This window comes from Terrapene carolina, unplaced genomic scaffold (genome assembly GCF_002925995.2).
Source record: "Terrapene carolina triunguis isolate 2854851 unplaced genomic scaffold, T_m_triunguis-2.0 Scaffold189, whole genome shotgun sequence".
Classification (NCBI taxonomy): Eukaryota; Metazoa; Chordata; order Testudines; family Emydidae; genus Terrapene; species Terrapene triunguis.
Genome location: NW_020664540.1, coordinates 1,952,453 through 1,971,487, shown reverse-complemented (window position 1 = coordinate 1,971,487; position 19,035 = coordinate 1,952,453). Strand labels below are relative to the sequence as shown.

General features: G+C 42.5%; 1 protein-coding gene across 5 annotated transcripts in view; it reads right to left on the bottom strand.

Annotated features, from left to right (window-relative positions):
- KLC1 (kinesin light chain 1) overlaps window positions 1-19,035 on the bottom strand; it is an 87,022-nt gene that overhangs the window by 46,060 nt on the left and 21,927 nt on the right. For 3 of the 5 annotated variants that reach the window (XM_026654231.2, XM_026654227.1, XM_026654229.2), the window contains exons 10-12: window positions 18,951-19,018; window positions 17,080-17,188; window positions 27-188 (exon numbers count right to left, since the gene is read on the bottom strand). In XM_026654231.2, the coding sequence (XP_026510016.1) occupies window positions 27-188; window positions 17,080-17,188; window positions 18,951-19,018 (339 nt within the window). The remainder of the gene's footprint in view (window positions 1-26; window positions 189-17,079; window positions 17,189-18,950; window positions 19,019-19,035) is intronic. The other 2 variants (XM_026654225.2, XM_026654230.1) reach the window with 1 other exon arrangement.

Sequence of the window (19,035 nt, the reverse complement as noted above, 5' to 3'; positions counted from 1 at the left end):
TTTCTTCAACTGTGTACTGTACTTACCCCATTCCATTCTACGCTCATACTCACTTCCTCGCCTCCATCAGGGCCACTTTCGTACTTTACCACATCTACATTGAGGCTTTCTCGGCTTCGCCTTTTTTCTATGCTCTCGGGGTCATTTAGCACTTCAGCAACTCTCTGTTTGTGAACATTGTCAAGACCCTGTGAGGCAGGCAAAGGGGGAAAAAGTGTCTTACTTACTCAATATAGGTTTTAATAATGTATAGTATCATAAATACGCATGGTAACCAGGTTAACGAAAAAATCAGTGATACATTTAACTTACTCTGAACTTAATACAATTTTCAATACTTTATAACTGATCTAGTACAAATATCAATGCAACATAAAGCAAAGCAGTTGGACTCAGCACAGGCCTGGGAGTTAGGAGACTTGGGGTTCTTCTCTCGACTGTCAGTGACTTACCTCAAGCATTTCACATATCTGCTTGGTATTAAGGCGCCTGTTAGATCACTAACATGGAAACACATGCTCTTTTTTCCTTGGTTTCCCCAGATCATGATGTTAAATGGGGTTAGTAATGTTTATTTATCTTTGTAAAGAACATTGAGTTCATCTTTAAAAAGTCCTACACAAAGTTTCATTTAAAAAACCCAACCGACTGTGGTATAAGCTTTCTATTAAAAAGTGTTCTCATGTGCTGAAATTTTACAAGTAATGAATTTTATAATGAAAATTTAATTATAACCATAGAATAGGATCAAAGTAGAGATGGAAGAGAGGGACTTTATTGATTCCAATCTTTTGCCAGTGCAATATAGAGTTTCCTGATAAAGGATGCATCAGGTACATGTTCTGAATTTCTAAAAGGATTACTCAAAGAAATATAAAGTATGTTAGATACAAAAAACTACACTAAAAATATTAAAGTTGCTAAGACAACAAATCATGTCAGGAAGTGCTACAAGTACAAAGTGATGTTTGTTGCTCAGCCAGAAACAGAACCCAGCTCAGTACATTTGTCACAAGAGAACATCCCTTCTCTTCTTGCAACTTTTTGCATCATTCACTGTCCACCTTGGGCAGTGAATGAAGCATGGGTCAAATAGTATATAATCACACAAAGATTATCATAATATACAGACACAAGGAGGCTAAGTCACACAGAAAACATTAATTTGGGCATTTCTTAATTTTGAGTACTTGCACGTTGTAACTGACATTTTAAAAGTAGCTTTTTGCATGCAAATGCCTAGTTTTTTAGAAAAGTAAACTGAAGAAACAGAAATTCCATCAAGTGGAACCATAATGATGCCCTGTATGGGTCATTAACAGGATTGAAACCCAAGACCTTTAAATAAATTACACAGACATCTACTACTTGAGCTAAAGGTATAACTAACTTACTGCACTAGCAGTCTGTAATCCTCTATGTCCATCAGTCACTAGAGGGGGACATGACACTTCACCAGTGGCTTACCCAACTCTTTCAGACAGCACACAGAAGTCTGGAATCAAAAGCCTGGGTACTATTGCTGGCTCTGGAGGGGAGTGGGGTTTTAGTAGTTACAAAGAGCACAGAAAAACATACACCTCTACCCCGATATAACGCGACCCGATATAACACGAATTCGGATATAACGTGGTAAAGCAGTGCTCCGGGGGGGGGAGAGAGGGGGAAATCAAAGCAAGTTCGATATAACACGGTTTTACCTATTACGCGGTAAGATTTTTTGGCTCCCGAGGACAGCGTTCTATCGGGGTAGAGGTGTAATAGATTTGGCACATTTATTCTAAAAAAGCAATGTGAATTCTCCCAGCACAGCTCAAGGCCATGATTAAGGCTGCGTGTCTGTCACGGAGATCACAGAAAATGTGACAGTCCATGACGTGACTTCTGCAGCAGCCAGCAGCAGCAGTTTCAGTGTGTGGGAGGGGGCTCAGGGCTGGGCAGGGTTTGGGTGCAAGGCGGTGCTTACCTGGAGGACGGCTCCCCAGCTCCCACCGGCATGTCCCTACAGCTCCTAGGCAGCGAGGCCAGGGGGCTCCACGCACTGCTTGCAAGTGCCGCCCCCAAAGCTCCCATTGGCTGTGGTTCCTGGACAATGGGAGCAGTGGAGCCGGCACTTGTGGTGGGCAGCGTGCGCTGCCCCCCTGGCTGCCCCTCCCCATACGAGCTGCAGGGACACGTGGAGCCAGGAAGGGAGTCTGCGAGCCCCACCTCCCCTTCCGCCAGCAGGGGTCCCAGGCCGCACGCCGACCTCCCCCTCCCCCCAGCACCAGCGGCGCCCTGTACCATCCCCCCCAGAGCACCCCCTGGCCCAAGTTTCAGTTAGGGGTATATAGTAAAAGTCATGGACAGGTCACGGGCCATGAATTTTTGTTTACTGCCCATGACTTTTACTAAAAATACCCGTGACTAAAATGTAGCCTTAACCATGATATATGGCCATATGCTGTCACACTTGCAGACCCCCGTGTAGGAGTGTGCTGGGGCAGGAGGTGGAATGTTAGGGGAAGTGGCTGCAACACTCTGCAATTCTGGACTGTGAGCCAACGGACTGCTGTAAATTAGAGCAGCCACAAAGCGGCTTTAACCTATTCCCGGGGCTGCACGAGCCCCCGAGGCAGCCCACAACCCAGAAGGCATATATGTGGCTTAAAGAGCCAAGTGAGAGATGCAATACCAGGTTTTATTTCCAGTTCTGACAGAACAGAATAGGTGCAACCTCATTTACCCAAATATAAGATGAGGAGAATTATACTTTACTGCTTGACTTGCTCAATAAGAAATGCAAATTGCACAAGACTTCATTAGTCCATGAAAGAGATGAGACTTGAAGCATAATCTTTTCCTGGAGTCCAGCACATCTACCTCAGTAGTGAAAGTAAACTGAAACGGGGGGGGCACCCTCAGCACAGCAGCCAAGGAGAAGTGCTGCTGCCTCAAGCCTAGGAGGAGAGGGGGAACTATCTCTACTTTTAGCATAAGATGGTGGCTGTGCCAACTCTGTTTCCCCTTTACTTTAACATGTGCCTTCATCTAGACCAACAGGGCAGTGACAGGTGCTGTTACATACAAATGGAATATTCAGGGATTTCAGCTGCAAACCTTTAAGCAGCTCTATTGAGCATGTGCAAGGGGTGATTTTCAGACGCTTATTACTAAACCATATCTGGGTTGATTTCTCTGGGACATCAAAAGGCATTTCTTTGATCCCAGAAGGAACTCCCTACCAAATGTCAAATTCTGGTCCAAAACCTGAAGGGCTCTAGAGCTCTTCAAAGAAATGGTTGGAACTTTGTTTTGTCAATAGTTTAAAAAAAAAAAAAAAAAAAATACTTTCACCTAACCATATTCTCAAAAACAACTGAACCCTTTGTGCTGAAACATTTAAAAAAAATCCAGCCTGATGTAGTGAGAAAGCATAGAAAAAAAATTCTGCCAGACTTTAACCATTCAGGCTAAATTATAATGGTAGTTTATAATGCTAAGTCTTAGGCAAACAACTACAGGCCTACCTGCCAGTTATGCCTATAATTCCTTATACTCATTGCCATTTACCCTGGTTAATTATGTCATAACTTTTCTAATATGCATGTAATCACATGAAGTGATATTAACCAAATCAGAACTAAACACCAAGTGAAAGTTTTGTTGCTCAGGAGACAATACACATACAGAGAGGTTATTCATCTTGTGCAGTAAATGGACTTGTTTGAGATGGGTGTCCCTGTGAGTGGTCCACTTCAAGTGCACTTGCACCCTGTGCCTTTGATAATAGATTTTTGGTAGAGGTGCCCATTCAGCCCGCCCATGCACCCCTCATCCTCCAATAAGAGGCTATATGGGCTGCATGGGCAAACTGCCCTCAACATCACCACGAAGTCCCATAAGGATGACTCCAAAGCAGAGGGGAAGAAAGCAGGTAGTGGAGCACCAAAAGAGGGACACATCTCCAAGAACTCCAGTTACTACACAAGCTGCGTAACCTCTCCTTCTTTAAATAGTGTCCCTCTGGGTGCTCAACTTCAGGTGACTCCAGATCAGTATTCCCCTAAGGAGGCAGAAGGTTCAGTGCAGAGTCCAATACAGAAGAGAACTAACTTGCCCACAGATGCAGCTGATCTTTCCGCAGACACCAGGACGTAACAATCAGAAAAGGAGTATGAAACAGAAGACCAATTTGCAACTCTACATATGTCTACGTCCTTAAGTAATGCAATTGATGTAGAAAGTGCTCTTGTAGAATGTGCTAAATCTCTCGAAGGGGGTTGGACATGAGTTCTATCATACCAGTCTTAATACAACCAGAGATCCACTTTGACAACCTCCATTTCGAAATTACCAAACCCTTGTTCGTATCCATTATAGACTGAAACAGGAGATTTTTCTAAATGGTTTGGTCCTGTCTAGGCAGAAAGTTAACACGTTCCTTACATAGAGAGTATGGAATATAGCTTCTTGACTAATCCGATGTTGTTTTGGGAAGAAAACCAGGAGATAACTGGTTTGATTAATTTAGAATTCTGAGGACACTTTAGGTAAGAATCTTGGATGGGCCTGTAGCGACACTTTCTCTCTGGAAAACACTGTAAATGGGGAGAGTCTGACATTAAAGCCCTCAATTCTCCTACTCTTTGGGAAGAAGAGAAGAGATCACTATCAGACAGGCTGTCTTCATAGATAAATCTTACAACAAACATGTAGCCAGAGGTTCAAACGTATGCTTCATAAGGTCATTAAGGACTAGGTTCAGGTCCCAGTTAGGAGCAGGGTTCCTGATTTGTGGGGACATATTTGACAAACCTCACAGGAATCTTGCTGTAGTTGGGTGAACAAAGAGAGAAACCCTCCATGGGTGTGTGAAAGCCTGTTATTGCTGCTAGGTGAACCTTAATACAATTCACAGAAACGTCTTCCATTCCAACAGGTAATCCAGTACCCTATGAAGAGGAGAGTGAGTTGATGAAATATGACGACTGTTACACCAAAGATGGTATTGTTTCCACAGTATTTCTTGTAGATGGTTTTCTATTATTTAATAAAACTTGTTGTGCATTTGAGGAACAAGGCCCTGTAGCCCCAAGAACCATCCAATCACAGAAGTGTAAGACTGGAAGGGACTGAAATCCGTCTTCTACTCTAGTCCCCGCAACTCAAGGCAAGACTACATGGTAACTAGACCATTCGTGACAGGTGTTTGTCTAACCAGTTCTTAAAAACCTGCAATGATGGAGATTCCACAATCTCCCCAGGCAAATTGTTCCAGTGCTTAGCCACCCTGACAGTTAGGAAGTTTTTCCTAATGTCCAACCTAAACCTCCCTTGCTGCAATTTAAGTCCATTGTTTCTTGTCCTAACCTCAGAGGTTAATGAGAACAAATTTTCTACCTTTTATATACTTGAAAACTTATCATATCCCTCTGCAGTCTTCTTTTTTCCACCCTAAACAAGCCCATTTTTTTCCATCTTTCCTCGGAGGTCATGCTTTCTAAGCCTTTAATCATTTTTGTTGCTCTCCTCTGGATTTTCTCCAATTTGTCCATATCCTTCCTGAAACGTGGCGCCCAGAACTGGACACAATACTCCAGCTGAGGCCTTATCCAGCGCGGAGTAGAGCGGAAGAATTACTTCTGGTGTCTTGCTTACAACACTCCTGCTTATACATCCCAGAATGATTTTTGCTTTTTTTGCAACAGTGTTACACTGTTGACTCATATTTAGCTTGTGTCCACTATAACCCCTACATCCCTTTTTGCAGTACTACTTCCTAGGCAGTCATTTCCCATTTTGTATGTGTGCAATTAATTGCTTCTTCTAATTGGACTACTTTGCATTTCTCCTTGAATTTCATCCTGTTTACTTCAGAACACTTATCCAATTCGTCCAGATCATTTTGACTTTTAATGCTATCTTCCAAAGCACTTGCAACCTCTCCCACCTTGGTATCATCCGCAAACTTTGTGTGTACTCTCTATGCCATTACCTAAATCATTGATGAAGATATTGAACAGACTCAGATCCATCCCTGCAGGAACCCACTTAATATGCCCTTCCAACTTGACTGTGAACAACTGATGACTACTCTCTGGGAATGGTTTTCCAACCAGTTATGCACCCACCTTATAGTAGCTCCATCTAGGCTGTATTTCCCTAGTTTGTTTATGAGAAGGTCATGTGAGACAGTATCAAAAGCCTTACTAAAGTCAAGATATACCACATCTACTGCTTCCCCCCATCCACGAGGCTTTTTACCCCATCAAAGAAAGCTATTAAGTTAGTTTGACGTGATTTGTTCTTGACAAATCCATATTGACGATTACTTATCACCATCTTCTAGGTGTTTGCAAATTGCTTGCTTATTTGCTCCATTATCTTTCCAGGTAATGAAGTTAAGCTGACTGGTCTGTAATTCCCCAGGTTGTCTTTATTCCCCTTTTTATACACTGGCACTCTATTTGCCATCTTCCAGTCCTCTGGAATGTCTCCAGTCTTCTATGAGTTTTTGAAGATAATCACTAATGGCTCAGATATCTCCTCTGTCAGCTCCTTGAGTATTTTAGGATGTATTTCATCAGGCCCTGTTGACTTGAAGACATCTAACTTAAGTAATTTTTAACTTGTTCTTTCCCTATTAAAGCCTCAGATCCTACCTCATTTTGACTGGTGTTGACTATGTTAGACATCCAATCACTACTAACTTTTTTGGTGAAAATTGGAACAAAAAGTCATTTAGCACTGCTGTCATTTCCTCATTTTCTGTTATTGTCTTTCACCCCTCATTGAGTAATGGGCCTACCCTGTCTTTAATCTTCTTCTTCCTTCTAATGTATCTGTAGAATGTTTTCTTGTTACCCTTTGTCTTCACCTAGTTTAATCTCATTTTGTGCCTTGACCTTTCTAATTTTGTCCCTACATGCTTGTGTTTGTTTATATCCATCCTTTGTAAACGTACCTAGTTTCCACTTTTTGTAGGACTCTTTTTTGAGTTTCAGATCATTGAAGATCCCTTGGTTAAGCCACAGTGGTGTCTTCCCATACTTCCTATCTTTCCTAAGCAGTGGGATAGTTTGCTCGTGTGTCCTTAATAATGTCTCTGAAAAACTGACAACTCCCTCCAACTGTTTTTTCCCCCTTAGACCTGCTTCCCATGGGATCTTACCTACCAACTCTCTCTCTGCTTGGAACCTCAGAATCCATAAACTGGGGTGAAGTGTTTGACCTGCATCTTGAGTCAGTAGGTAAGGACTGACTGGAAGCTTCCAAGGAGGACAAGAGGGGACTCTGATGAGATAGGGATACCAGACTTGTCCTGGTCACTTTTTGGAAGTTTTTGGAAAGTGTAGGGGACAATTTCCTGGTGCAAGTGCTGGAGGAACCAACTAGGGGCAGAGCTCTTCTTGACCTGCTGCTCACAAACCGGGAAGAATTAGTAGAGGAAGCAAAAGTGGATGGGACCCTGGGAGGCAGGGACCATGAGATGATCGAGTTCAGGATCCTGACACAAGGAAGAAAGGAGAGCAGCAGTATACGGACCCTGGACTTCAGAAAAGCAGACTTTGACTCCCTCAGGGAACTGATGGGCAGGATCCCCTGGGAGAATAACATGAGAGGGAAAGGAGTCCAGAAGAGCTGGCTGTAATTTAAAGAATCCTTATTGAGGTTGCAGGAACAAACCATCCCGATGTGTAGAAAGAATAGTAAATATGGCAGGCGACCAGCCTGGCTTAACAGTGAAATCCTTGCTGATCTTAAACACAAAAAAGAAGCTTACAAGAAGTGGAAGATTGGACAAATGACCAGGGAGGAGTATAAAAATATTACTCAGGCATGCAGGAGTGAAATCAGGAAGGCCAAATCACACTTGGAGTTGCAGCTAGCAAGAGATGTTAAGAGTAACAAGAAGGGTTTCTTCAGGTATGTTAGCAACAAGAAGAAAGTCAAGGAAAGTGTGGGCCCTTACTGAATGAGGGAGGCAACCTAGTGACAGAGGATGTGGAAAAAGCTAATGTACTCAATGCTTTTTTTGCCTCTGTCTTCACGAACAAGATCAGCTCCCAGACTGCTGCACTGGGCATGGGGAGGAGGTGACCAGCCCTCTGTGGAGAAAGAAGTGGTTCAGGACTATTTAGAAAAGCTGGACGAGCACAAATCCCTGGGGCCAGATGCTCTGCATCCGAGGGTGCTAAAGGAGTTGGCGGATGTGATTGCAGAGCCATTGGCAATTATCTTTGAAAACTCATGGCGATCGGGGGAGGCCCCGGATGACTGGAAAAAAGCTAATATAGTGCCCATTTTTAAAAAGGGGAAGGAGGAGGAGGATCCGGGGAACTACAGGCCAGTCAGCCTCACCTCAGTCCCTGGAAAAATCATGGAGCAGGTCCTCAAGGAATCAATTCTGAAGCACTTAGAGGAGAGGAAAGTGATCCGGAACAGTCAGCATGGATTCACCAAGGGCAAGTCATGACTGACTAACCTAATTGCCTTCTATGAGGAAATAACTGGGTCTGTGGATGAGGGGAAAGCAGTGGATGTGTTATTCCTTGACTTTAACAAAGCTTTTGATACGGTCTCCCACAGTATTTTTGCTGGCAAGTTAAAGAAGTATGGGCTGGATGAATGGACTATAAGGTGGATAGAAAGCTGGCTAGATCGTCGGGCTCAAGGAGTAGTCATCAATGGCTCCATGTCTAGTTGGCAGCCGGTATCAAGCAGCGTGCCCCAAGGGTCGGTCCTGGGGCCGGTTTTGTTCAGTATCTTCATTAATGATCTGGAGGATGCGTGGACTGCACTCTCAGCAAGTTTGCAGATGACACTAAACTGGGAGGAGTGGTAGATAAGCTGGAGGGTAGGAAGAGGGTAGGATACAGAGGGACCTAGACAAATTAGAGGATTGGGCCAGAATAAACCTGATTAGGTTCAACAAGGACAAGTGCAGAGTCCTGCACTTAGGATGGAAGAATCCCATGCACTGCTACAGACTAGGGACCGAATGGCTAGGCAGCAGTTCTGCAGAAAAGGACCTAGGGGTTACAGTGGACGAGAAGCTGGATATGAGTCGACAGTATACCCTTGTTGCCAAGAAGGCTAACGGAATTTTGGGCTGTATAAGTAGGGACATTGCCAGCAGATCGAGGGACATGATCATTCCCCTCTATTCGACATTGGTGAGGCCTCATCTGGAGTACTGTGTCCAGTTTTGGGCCCCACACTACAAAAAGGATGTGGGAAAATTGGAAAGAGTCCAGCGGAGGGCAACAAAAATGATTAGGGGGCTGGAGCACATGACTTATGAGGAGAGGCTGAGGGAACTGGGATTGTTTAGTCTGCAGAAGAGAAGAATGAGGGGGGATTTGATAGCTGCTTTCAACTACCTGAAAGGGGGTTTCAAAGAGGATGGATCTAGACTGTTCTCAGTGGTAGCAGATGACAGAACAAGGAGTAATGGTCTCAAGTTGCAGTCGGGGAGGTTTAGGTTGTATATTAGGAAAAACATTTTCACTAGGAGGGCGGTGAAGCACTGGAATGGGTTACCTAGGGAGGAGGTGGAATCTTCTTCCTTAGAGGTTTTTAAGGTCAGGCTTGACAAAGCCCTGGCTGGGATGATTTAGTTGGGAATTAGTCCTGCTTTGACTAGATTGGACTAGATGACCTCCTGAGGTCCCTTCCAACCCTGATATTCTATGATTATAACCCTGGTCTGATCTTGTTCAGAACCTTCAATAATAACAGCATTGGATACACACAGAGAAGTCCTTTTGTCCATGTTATGACAAATGCATCTCCTAGCAATACAGGATCAAGACCCCCTCTGGAGCAATACAAGATGTATTTTCAATTGGCTGCTGTGGCAAACAGATCTGCCTCCGGGAACCCCTAACTGAGAATATCATGTGAGGGACTCTGGAGTCTAGTTCCCATTCATAAATAAGAAAAACATCTGCTGAGATAGTCTGCCATGGTGTTTTGAATACCTGGGAAGTAAGAAGCAGAGATGACTATGTGGTTGGTTGTGCAAAAATTCCAGAGTTTTAGTGCTTTGGCACAGAGAGATGGGGAATGGTGCTCCTCCCTGACAGTTGATAAGAACAGATTTAAAATTTTTATTAAAGTTAATGTTTAAAATTAAATATACACAAGTTAAGAGGGATACATATCACATAACCAGCATAGACCCAGATTGGGGCGTGGGAGTTTTTAAAGCATCAGTGGATAAGTGGGTTTGGGTACGCCACCCAGGGAATGTATAAAGAGTCCAAGTCAGTATCAGTGTAGCGAATAAGTACATGGGTGGGGTGCATCCTGTGGTTCATCAGGGAAGGAAGTGGGTTATTTCCCTGGTCGATGGTCTTGATTACACATGCCACGTTGTCGATCATTATCTTTACTGACTTCAATCTGATTAGAGGTAGAAAATTTATGCACGCATTTTTGATCACTCACAATTCCAAAAAGAATATGTGGAGAAGCTGCTTTTGCAGTGACCATATGCCCCACATCTTCTGAGATCCCAGATGTGCCCCCCAACCCAAAAGCAAAGCACCTGATATTATCACCACGGTAGGGGGAGATCTGAATGAACAGAAGGAACACCTGTGCAAGTATTGGTTGGATACTTCCCCCAACTGAGTAAGTGTGGAATCCGTTTGGGAACAGACAATATTATGCCTATATTATGTTTGCTGGGTTTGTAAACCATTCCTGTAGACCTTGGAGATGTAACCTGGCATAGTGCACTACAAAGATACATATGAGCATGTGTACCAGCAGTTGAGGGCAATCTCTTACTGCAACTTGAGTACTGCCCTGAATCCTTGAGATGAGGTCAGCTAGTGCGAGAAATCCACTGGAGGGTAGGTATACTCTGTCAATGAATCCAGAAAAGCCCTATGAAATATAGACACTGTCATGGAGTCAAAATAGACTGTCTGATTTGAAGGCCCAGACTGTGAAACAGAGAACACATGATCTTTATTGACTCCAGCACCTCCTGATTGGCTTATTAAAGGCAGATCCTATCGTCTAGGAGGGCGGCTACTATTACGAGAATAATTAACACCACCCTTGGTGCCAAAGATAGTCCAAAAGGAAGTGCACTGTATTGGTAGTGTTTGCTGTTGATTAGGAAATGAAGAAACATTGTGTGATGAGTGAATAGTGACATGAAAATGTGGGTCTTGTAGGTCGAGGGTCACAAACCAATCTAATTCTAACAATGGAATTATTACTGCCAATGTCACCCTCCTGAATTTTTGCTGTTTTATGTATCCATTTAGTGACCTGAGGTCTCAAATCAGTCTCCACCCTCCCTTCTTTTTGGATATCAGAAAGTATTTTAAGGAGAATCCCATTCCTCTATACTGCACAGTAACTGGTTCTATTGCTCCTAAACTTAGAAGTGAGGTCACTTCTTGTTCTAGTAACTGATCATGAGAGAGGTCCCTGAAGAGGGACGGGGATGGGAGGAGGGATAGCCTGGAAATGGATAGTGTAACCAGAAGTTATGGCTTCCAAAACCCTTTTGTCTAAAATTATACGCTCCCACGCATCCTGAAAATAGGAAAGGCAGCATCCAAAATGAGGGAGGTGGATAGGACGTTGTAGTTGTATAGTCCTGTCAACTGGATGATTGAGACTTGACCAAGCCGTCCAAATTGTCACTTTGAGGACATGGATGGCTAGGAGAACGTAGTTGTAGCTGATAGGGATTTCTTTTTTTGAGTACCTAGGTCTCTTGACCAGGGGTTCAGAAGGTCTACGGCATGTTGAATACAGGGCTGGGTGTGCTCTTTGTGTCACCTGAGATCTACTGTATTTCCTCTTATTTACATGAGTATAGATTCCAAAAGGATCTCAGCGTGACTCTCAAGTCCTTTAAAAGGTATCCATCGAGCCTGCAAAGGGCTTGCGACCATCAAATGGGAGGTCTTCAACAGTACTTTGAACCTCTGTCGGAAAGCCCAACATCTGCAGCCAAGACACTCTTCTCATGACCACTGCAGCTAATATAGACTGTGCTGCAGTATATGTTGCATCTAAGGAGGCCTGGAGCGATGTCTTCATTAGCAGCTGACCCTCTTGAATGGTGGCTTTAAACTGGCTACAATGTTCCTCTCACGGATGCTCAATAAAGGAATTACATGTGTTGTAATGTAAGTAGTCGTACTTGGCCATGAGTGACTGATGGTTCATTATTCAGAACTGAATCGTGGTTGAAGCATAGATTCAGCAGCCAAAAACAGAGCCTTTTATGGTCCTTGCTGTACGGGATGGACTTAGAACTACGTTGCTTACCTCTTCATCAATGGCCTCTACTACTAGAGAGTTTGGAGCTGTGTGAGATAATAGAAACTCTGATTCCCAGGCAGGAACCTAATACTTTTTATCTCTTGCAGGTAGACAGTGTCAAAGTTGGGGTTTGTCAAATAGTCTTAGTGAGCTCCATAAGAGCTTCATTCACTGGAATGGCAATTCTCATGGATGATGAAGTGTGTAAGAGATCTAGGAGTTTATGGGGCTCCTGAAATCTCTCTAAGGGAATCTGAAGCCTGTCAGCAATTTGCTTCATCAGTCTGAAGTTATCTCCCATAGAAGGTGATGGAAATATCAAAGCTTCATCAGGTGAAGAGGAGGAAATATTCATATGAGGTGTCATCTCCTTGTCTGTCCTTGCTTCTTGCGCCTCCTCTTCCTCTGCCATGGGTGGTGGTACAGGGGGCTGAGGAAAATCGGTCCTTCTCTGTTCCCTCCAGTGGTGTGAAGACCCTATTGCGAATTGCTGGCAATAGAATGACCATGGATCCCAGCAAGGCCACTGGCGGGACCCAAAGGTATAGGTGGAGGCATCTGTGTTCCTGTCATGGGGGTGTCCTTTTAAGGTCTATCCTCTTGTAAAACATAAGTGTAGGAGGGATAGTGATGTGTTTTAGAATAGACAGGGGAACTTTGCACTGAGATGTGAGAATCTGAAGAGTTCACTCCCACATACTACCCACTATTGTAGTAATCTTTGTACAAAATATGCCTTGTGCAGTATCATTTGAAAACTAATAATTCACTAGTCAATAGTATCATGGTAAAATGTGTGTAGCAATATTATGTGAACAGAAGCTGGAAACATGACTGACATGTTTACCAGACAAGTCTGGGGAGAGGGTAAACCTGTTCCTCAAAGACAAAGGACAAGCTAACACCTCTAGCCAGGAGTCATCAAAGTTGATTGATCACCTGTCAGGGGCAAGAACAGATGGATCTACATTTTAGCAAGGAACAATATGGAACCTCTTTCCCCATGAGATTCCATGTCTCCGTCCTCACAACAGAAAGGAACTTTATTTAGGAGTGACCCTCAGGGAAATGTGTTTTAAAGGGTGACTGGACTATAAAAGTGAGGGGTAAAACCACCACAGGTTCTCTCTTCTTTCTCTCTCTCACCCATTTAAGACAACTAAGAAACCAGTCCTTTGACTTCGGGGAGGGGGGCAGTATCCTGACCTGAGAATTTGGTCAGCAATGTTGCTGGAAACATGCGGTATGGCTTTTACCTTGAACTATGTCTAATCTAAGTTTTAGATACTAGAAAGCTAGTTATCTTTATTTCTCTTGTAACCCTTTCTGACTTTAATGCCTTATACTTATACTCATTTCAAATCTCTCTCTTGGAAGTTAAATAAATTTGTTTTATTTTTTTAATCAAAACTAATCCAGTGTTGTGTTTAAACTGAAATGTTTGGGCAACTATTGAATATTGACCCCTTACAGGGCCAATAGACCTATAATATCTGAACTGTCCAAGAGAGGGCTCGAATGCACATTTTAGGAAATTCAGGACTAGGAGTGTGTTGGGGTCACGCAGCAAGAAGTAACCAAGGCTCCTGGAAGCCAGAGAGTTGCTGGTGTGTTGCTGAAAGGCTGCTGAGGTCAGAGTTGCTGGACCAGGACTGCAACTATACACAGACACTCAGGGTTTGACCTGCACACTGTTTGTCTGTTTGAGCGGCCCTGTTTGGTAGCTACCACAGCAAAGCATTGTGAGGCACCCAAGGTTTCAAGGCAAGTGGTATGGACTGCAACCTGGAATGTGACAGGTACCTGAACACCTGTGTTACTGATGGTAAATATTGGCCCAGGAGAGACTCTGTGAAGGGTGGCTTCAGTACTGATGTAGCTGACACCACGTGCTGGGCACCCAGTAGCGCGTCAGTTACAATTCCCTCAGTACCGTATGAGGTCTAGCCATCCTTGGTACAGCTGACTTCCTCAATATTGGTACTGAGCGTTGCTCCTGGACGGGCTTATAAGTCTTTTCACCCATATCTCTGCCAGTTAGGGTCTGAGTACCCAAACTTGGTACCGAGTCTGCCTTAGATTGAGTTTTTTTTCTTTGCCTTTGCAGTACCAGCATCACTCAGAGCCTACATGGAACTCCTCTTGGGACCTGAGTTCTCCATAGTCCTCTTGTGTCAGTGACAGAGATCCTCTTGCAAATTTACTCCCTACCTCCTTCTGTTTAGAGGAAGATGCAGATGAGGACTTTGGTGCAACAGAAGTACTTAGTGCCACGGTACTGTCTACCTCTCTCAGGGTTTATGGTGACGAAATCTTGATGTGGACAGAGCAATAGAAGTACTGGGAGGTCTATGTACAGTGGGATCCTCCGCCCCTGGATCTGAAGCTGGACGTAAGCCTTCCTCCATCATCAGACATTTAAATTTGGTTTCCCTATTTTTGGGGATTTACCCTTGAGGGATGTGCAGATCTTGCACTTACTAGGAATATGGGTATCAGCAAACACTGGAGGCACTGGGAAAGCCTGTCACTGATTGGAATAGCCTCACAGCAGAAGAGGCACCTCTCAAATCCTGGGGAACTCACCATATCAAAGAAAAAATAATGAGGCACAATCCCAAGAAGGGGAAGTACTAAACGAATATCTAACTATATATCTAAGAATAAAAGGATTTTTGTTATTAATTTTAAATTTTTAAGGGCAAAAGGGAAAGAAAAGACAAAGGAAACATTAAAAGGTAAATAACTATAAAACTATCTACAGGTCTGTCTCATCTTACGCGGGGGTTCCGTTCCGCGGTTAGCGCGTAAAGCGTAAACTGCGTATAGCCAAAACCCCATTGAGTTCAATGGCGGGCGAAATTGCCCGCAATACAGGTATAGTATTAAAACTGTTGTTTTTCTCTTTTTTTGTTTTTGCCAACCGCGTAAAGTTGAAATCGCACATGTTAAATGCACATAAGATGCGACAGAACTGTATTTAAATGCTAAACAGAGAATAGGCACTCATTGCAGACTCCATCTCAAGCAAACGGTGGTTGAGAAGATACAGGCTAACCGCTCTCAGTTTAGTGCCATATAGCCTCAGCATGGTGCATGAGAATGTATGGGGTGCATGTGAGGGCTGAACAGGCATTGCTACCAAAAATCTCCAATCAAAGGCGCAGGGCACAAGTGCACCTTAAGTGGAGCACCCACAGGGACATTGCTCGAAGAACTGCTATTTTACTTTAAAATCTCACTTGGATTAAAGATATATAAAGACCTTATACAGGAGCATTTTCACATATTTATATTAAAAGGGGATATATCAAGATTTTTTTTCTCTAATATCTTCCTTCAAGCTTACTGGTTTTGTCCTTTTCTACTTGGTAAACACTCAGGTTTTCCTTCTGTTTGTCATGGAGGAATGGATTGGATACTTCCTTGTGTGTCAAAACAATCAATGTTGATGTCATCAGCACATTTTGGGGTATAAGGTTTGTCAGTAACTCCTTTGCTCTTGCCTATTCCTGGCAGTCTGCTTCTACAGCAACAAAAAATATTGCAGGATCAGGATCACGTACTAATAGGTTTTGAAACATCTCTGCTACAAATCGGTGTATTTAAAAAAGAAAGAGGTACTTTATCTGTAAGATATTGCCTGCCATATTTTGACTACAATTTTTTGTTCTGAACTAGTTTACTTGTAGTTTGAATTACAAAGTGTCCACACGAAAACATCATTTTACAAGAAGAAAATTCCTTACTTTTCTATTACCACCAAAATTACTAAATTATTAAAAACAGAATTTCAAGAGTTTGTGTTCAACTGATTATCCACCATGACCCCCAAATCTTTTGCTGATAGAATCCCCCATTCTGCAAGTATGGTCTACATTATTTTTTCATAGATGTATACATTTACATTTATACCCATATTAAAACACAAACATACACGCAGCTTTCCTTCTACTTCAAAAAAAAAAAAAAACAGAAAAAAAAAAACCCTTTTCCCCCACATGGAAAGGTGAGGTGGTCATTTGACAGGTTTTAGGATTTGAGAATTTCCAAAAATATTCATTGTAGACACCGGCCCCAGGTCTTGTCTACATTAAGAGAGTTACAAAAGTTCCTCCTCAACAGATTGAAGAGACCCCATATCAACACACAGAAGTATTGGAGAGAGTGTTCACCAACCAAGGCTCCTCTCTTGATCCTCTCCCTAACATGGTCTCCCTCCCCAGAAATGCTTCTCTAGCTATGGTCCCCACATGGTCCAACCTTGCCCCCTAAGATTCAACTCCCAACTTCTATTGTGCAACTCCTCACACTGTTCTTGCTGAAAACTGCTGTCTGAGCCTGCTGCTTCTGTCCTCCCTCATGCCCTCCACAGGATTCACCCTCAATTATGCCACGCACATGCATGCTGCCAACCCAGGCCAGGAAGTGTCCCCACTCGGCTGTGCCATTCCTGCACTGCACACCTACCAGTTGCTGTTCTTCTGCCCCCACAATGGCACCTCAGAACACTTAGTATTCCACCAGTTCCTGGTATCAACCTAGCAATTACCCAGTTTACTAAGGATTAACATGGCGCCTATATATTTTTAATTTAAACTAAAACTAAGGGTGTTTTTTGTTAACATAATTAGATAGTAAATTAGCAAATATATACAGAAATACATCTCTAAAAAACTGCCAGCTACTGAACAGCTAAAACATCATATGTGCACAATATACATCAACTGGAAGTCAAAATGTTGATAAAAACAAACCACAAATAGCATTACTAAGAACAAGGGGAATTTTCATACTTGCCTGCTTACGAGATCTCACTGCTGCCTCTTCTAATGTTTCAGCAGCTTCAAACTTGCCTTGACGTTTGTAAAGTGCTCCAAGATTCTTTAAGGTAGTTGTTACTGTTGGACTATTAAAAAAATATACATTGAAATTATTCTTAAATTTACATACACATGAAAACTCAAAAACATGAGATAAAAGCTTAGATACCATCAGTATAATCAATATTATCTGAGAATCATCTTTTAAAATATTATACTAGCATTAAATATGTGAGACATTAAAAATATCTTTCAAATGCATTTATGACTCACAAAAAGTGATTGCTTAATAGCCCTGAAAACTAATACAACTACTATCCTCTGGAGCCATGTGACATGAACAACAGCAGTGCTAGCTTCCTGGGTGCCTCAGACCTGACCTCTAGTGGTAACAGTGTAGTTCAGTCTCCAAAATACAGTCAAACTTTTGCCACCAGTGAAATGGTCAGAAAATATGTCAATTAGTGCCCGTATCAATGGTGGGTGTTGTAATATGGATTAGGCACTTGAGATCAAAAATTCCTTCTTGGCCTCTAGCTGGGTGCTACTTTCAGTTGCTACATACCTCATTCAGATTTAAGCCAGTGATGTTGAGGGGAAAGATTTCAAATTCCATTATGAATTTCTTTGAGAATTGTCTCTCCCAACCCCAACAAGAAAAAAAAAAAAAACCTGATTCAACAATATAACACAATTGTTAATTATAAGTCTTAAACCAGTCAAGACCCTTGCTGAGGTTTTGTTCCAGCAGCATTTGAACAGAGACCCTGAAGCAATAAGACAGCCTGACTACTTCTGTGGCACACAGTGTTTAGAACAAGAGAGAGAGGTAGGAGCAAGGAGACATTTATGACACTACAAAATTCCTGATGCATGCTCCTCAATAGTTCAGTTACCCGTTCCCCTGCATATCTATTGCATATTTGACTGAACAGATAAGTTTACTAGATCCAGCAATAGTTTTACTAAGTTTTAAAAGTCTTATTTGTATTACTACATCCCCCAACTAAATGCTAAGATGAACACAGAAATAATTCTCACTATTAACAGTGTCAACTATTTTGTGCAGAAGATTTTGATATTATACATAATACACACATAGTACAATAGTTTTGGCTCAAAATTTAAATTTGATACAGAAAACTTTTTATCAAGCATAATACAAAGAGAAAAGTGTTTGTTTCTTCAAATTTCAATGAAAATGTTTAAAGTCAAACAAAGCCATTTCTCACAAGATTTTGCAATTCAAACATTGCAGCATGTGTAGAGCATGAGAATCAAAAAGTAAATGACTTAAACGAGACTAATAATGAAATGCAAAACAGAGAACAGAATAAGGAGTTAATGTAGGTAGGGGGCCAGATGATGTGGCCTGCTATACTCCCCTCTGTTCTGTCTATACTATTGATATGCAGTGGCACAGAGACTGATCAGATGCACAGCATGTGGGAGTTCCCAGCAGGCACAGAGCTGGCATAGTAAGCTCCTATATCACCCCTCCTCTGTAATTCCTGGAATAAGGGGTATGTTGAAACTGGGGGAAAAGGCATGTCCAGAGTTTGCTGCATTCCACTCATCTCCAACTGACAGATGGTCTTTTGGGTGCTGTTACTAGCCACGGGAATTTGCCTCAGTTAGGATAAAAAAGGCCTCAGAACCAAGTCACTATCAGATCCCCGAAGCCACCTTCTTTGCTGTGGCCAGCAAACATGGCCTTGGATTTCTTAGATATCAGTTTTAATATTAGTAACACAGATGAAAGGATTTTATTTTTAAGTATGATTTTAAAACTGACATTTCTGAGTACTGTATTTTCTGTAGTTAAAATGCTTTAAATAATATACCTACCTATCAACTTTGCAAGCTTTGTACCAACCACCATACTCTCCAAAGGACGAGCCATCTTTTTGCTTTCCCTAAATTGAAAACAGCA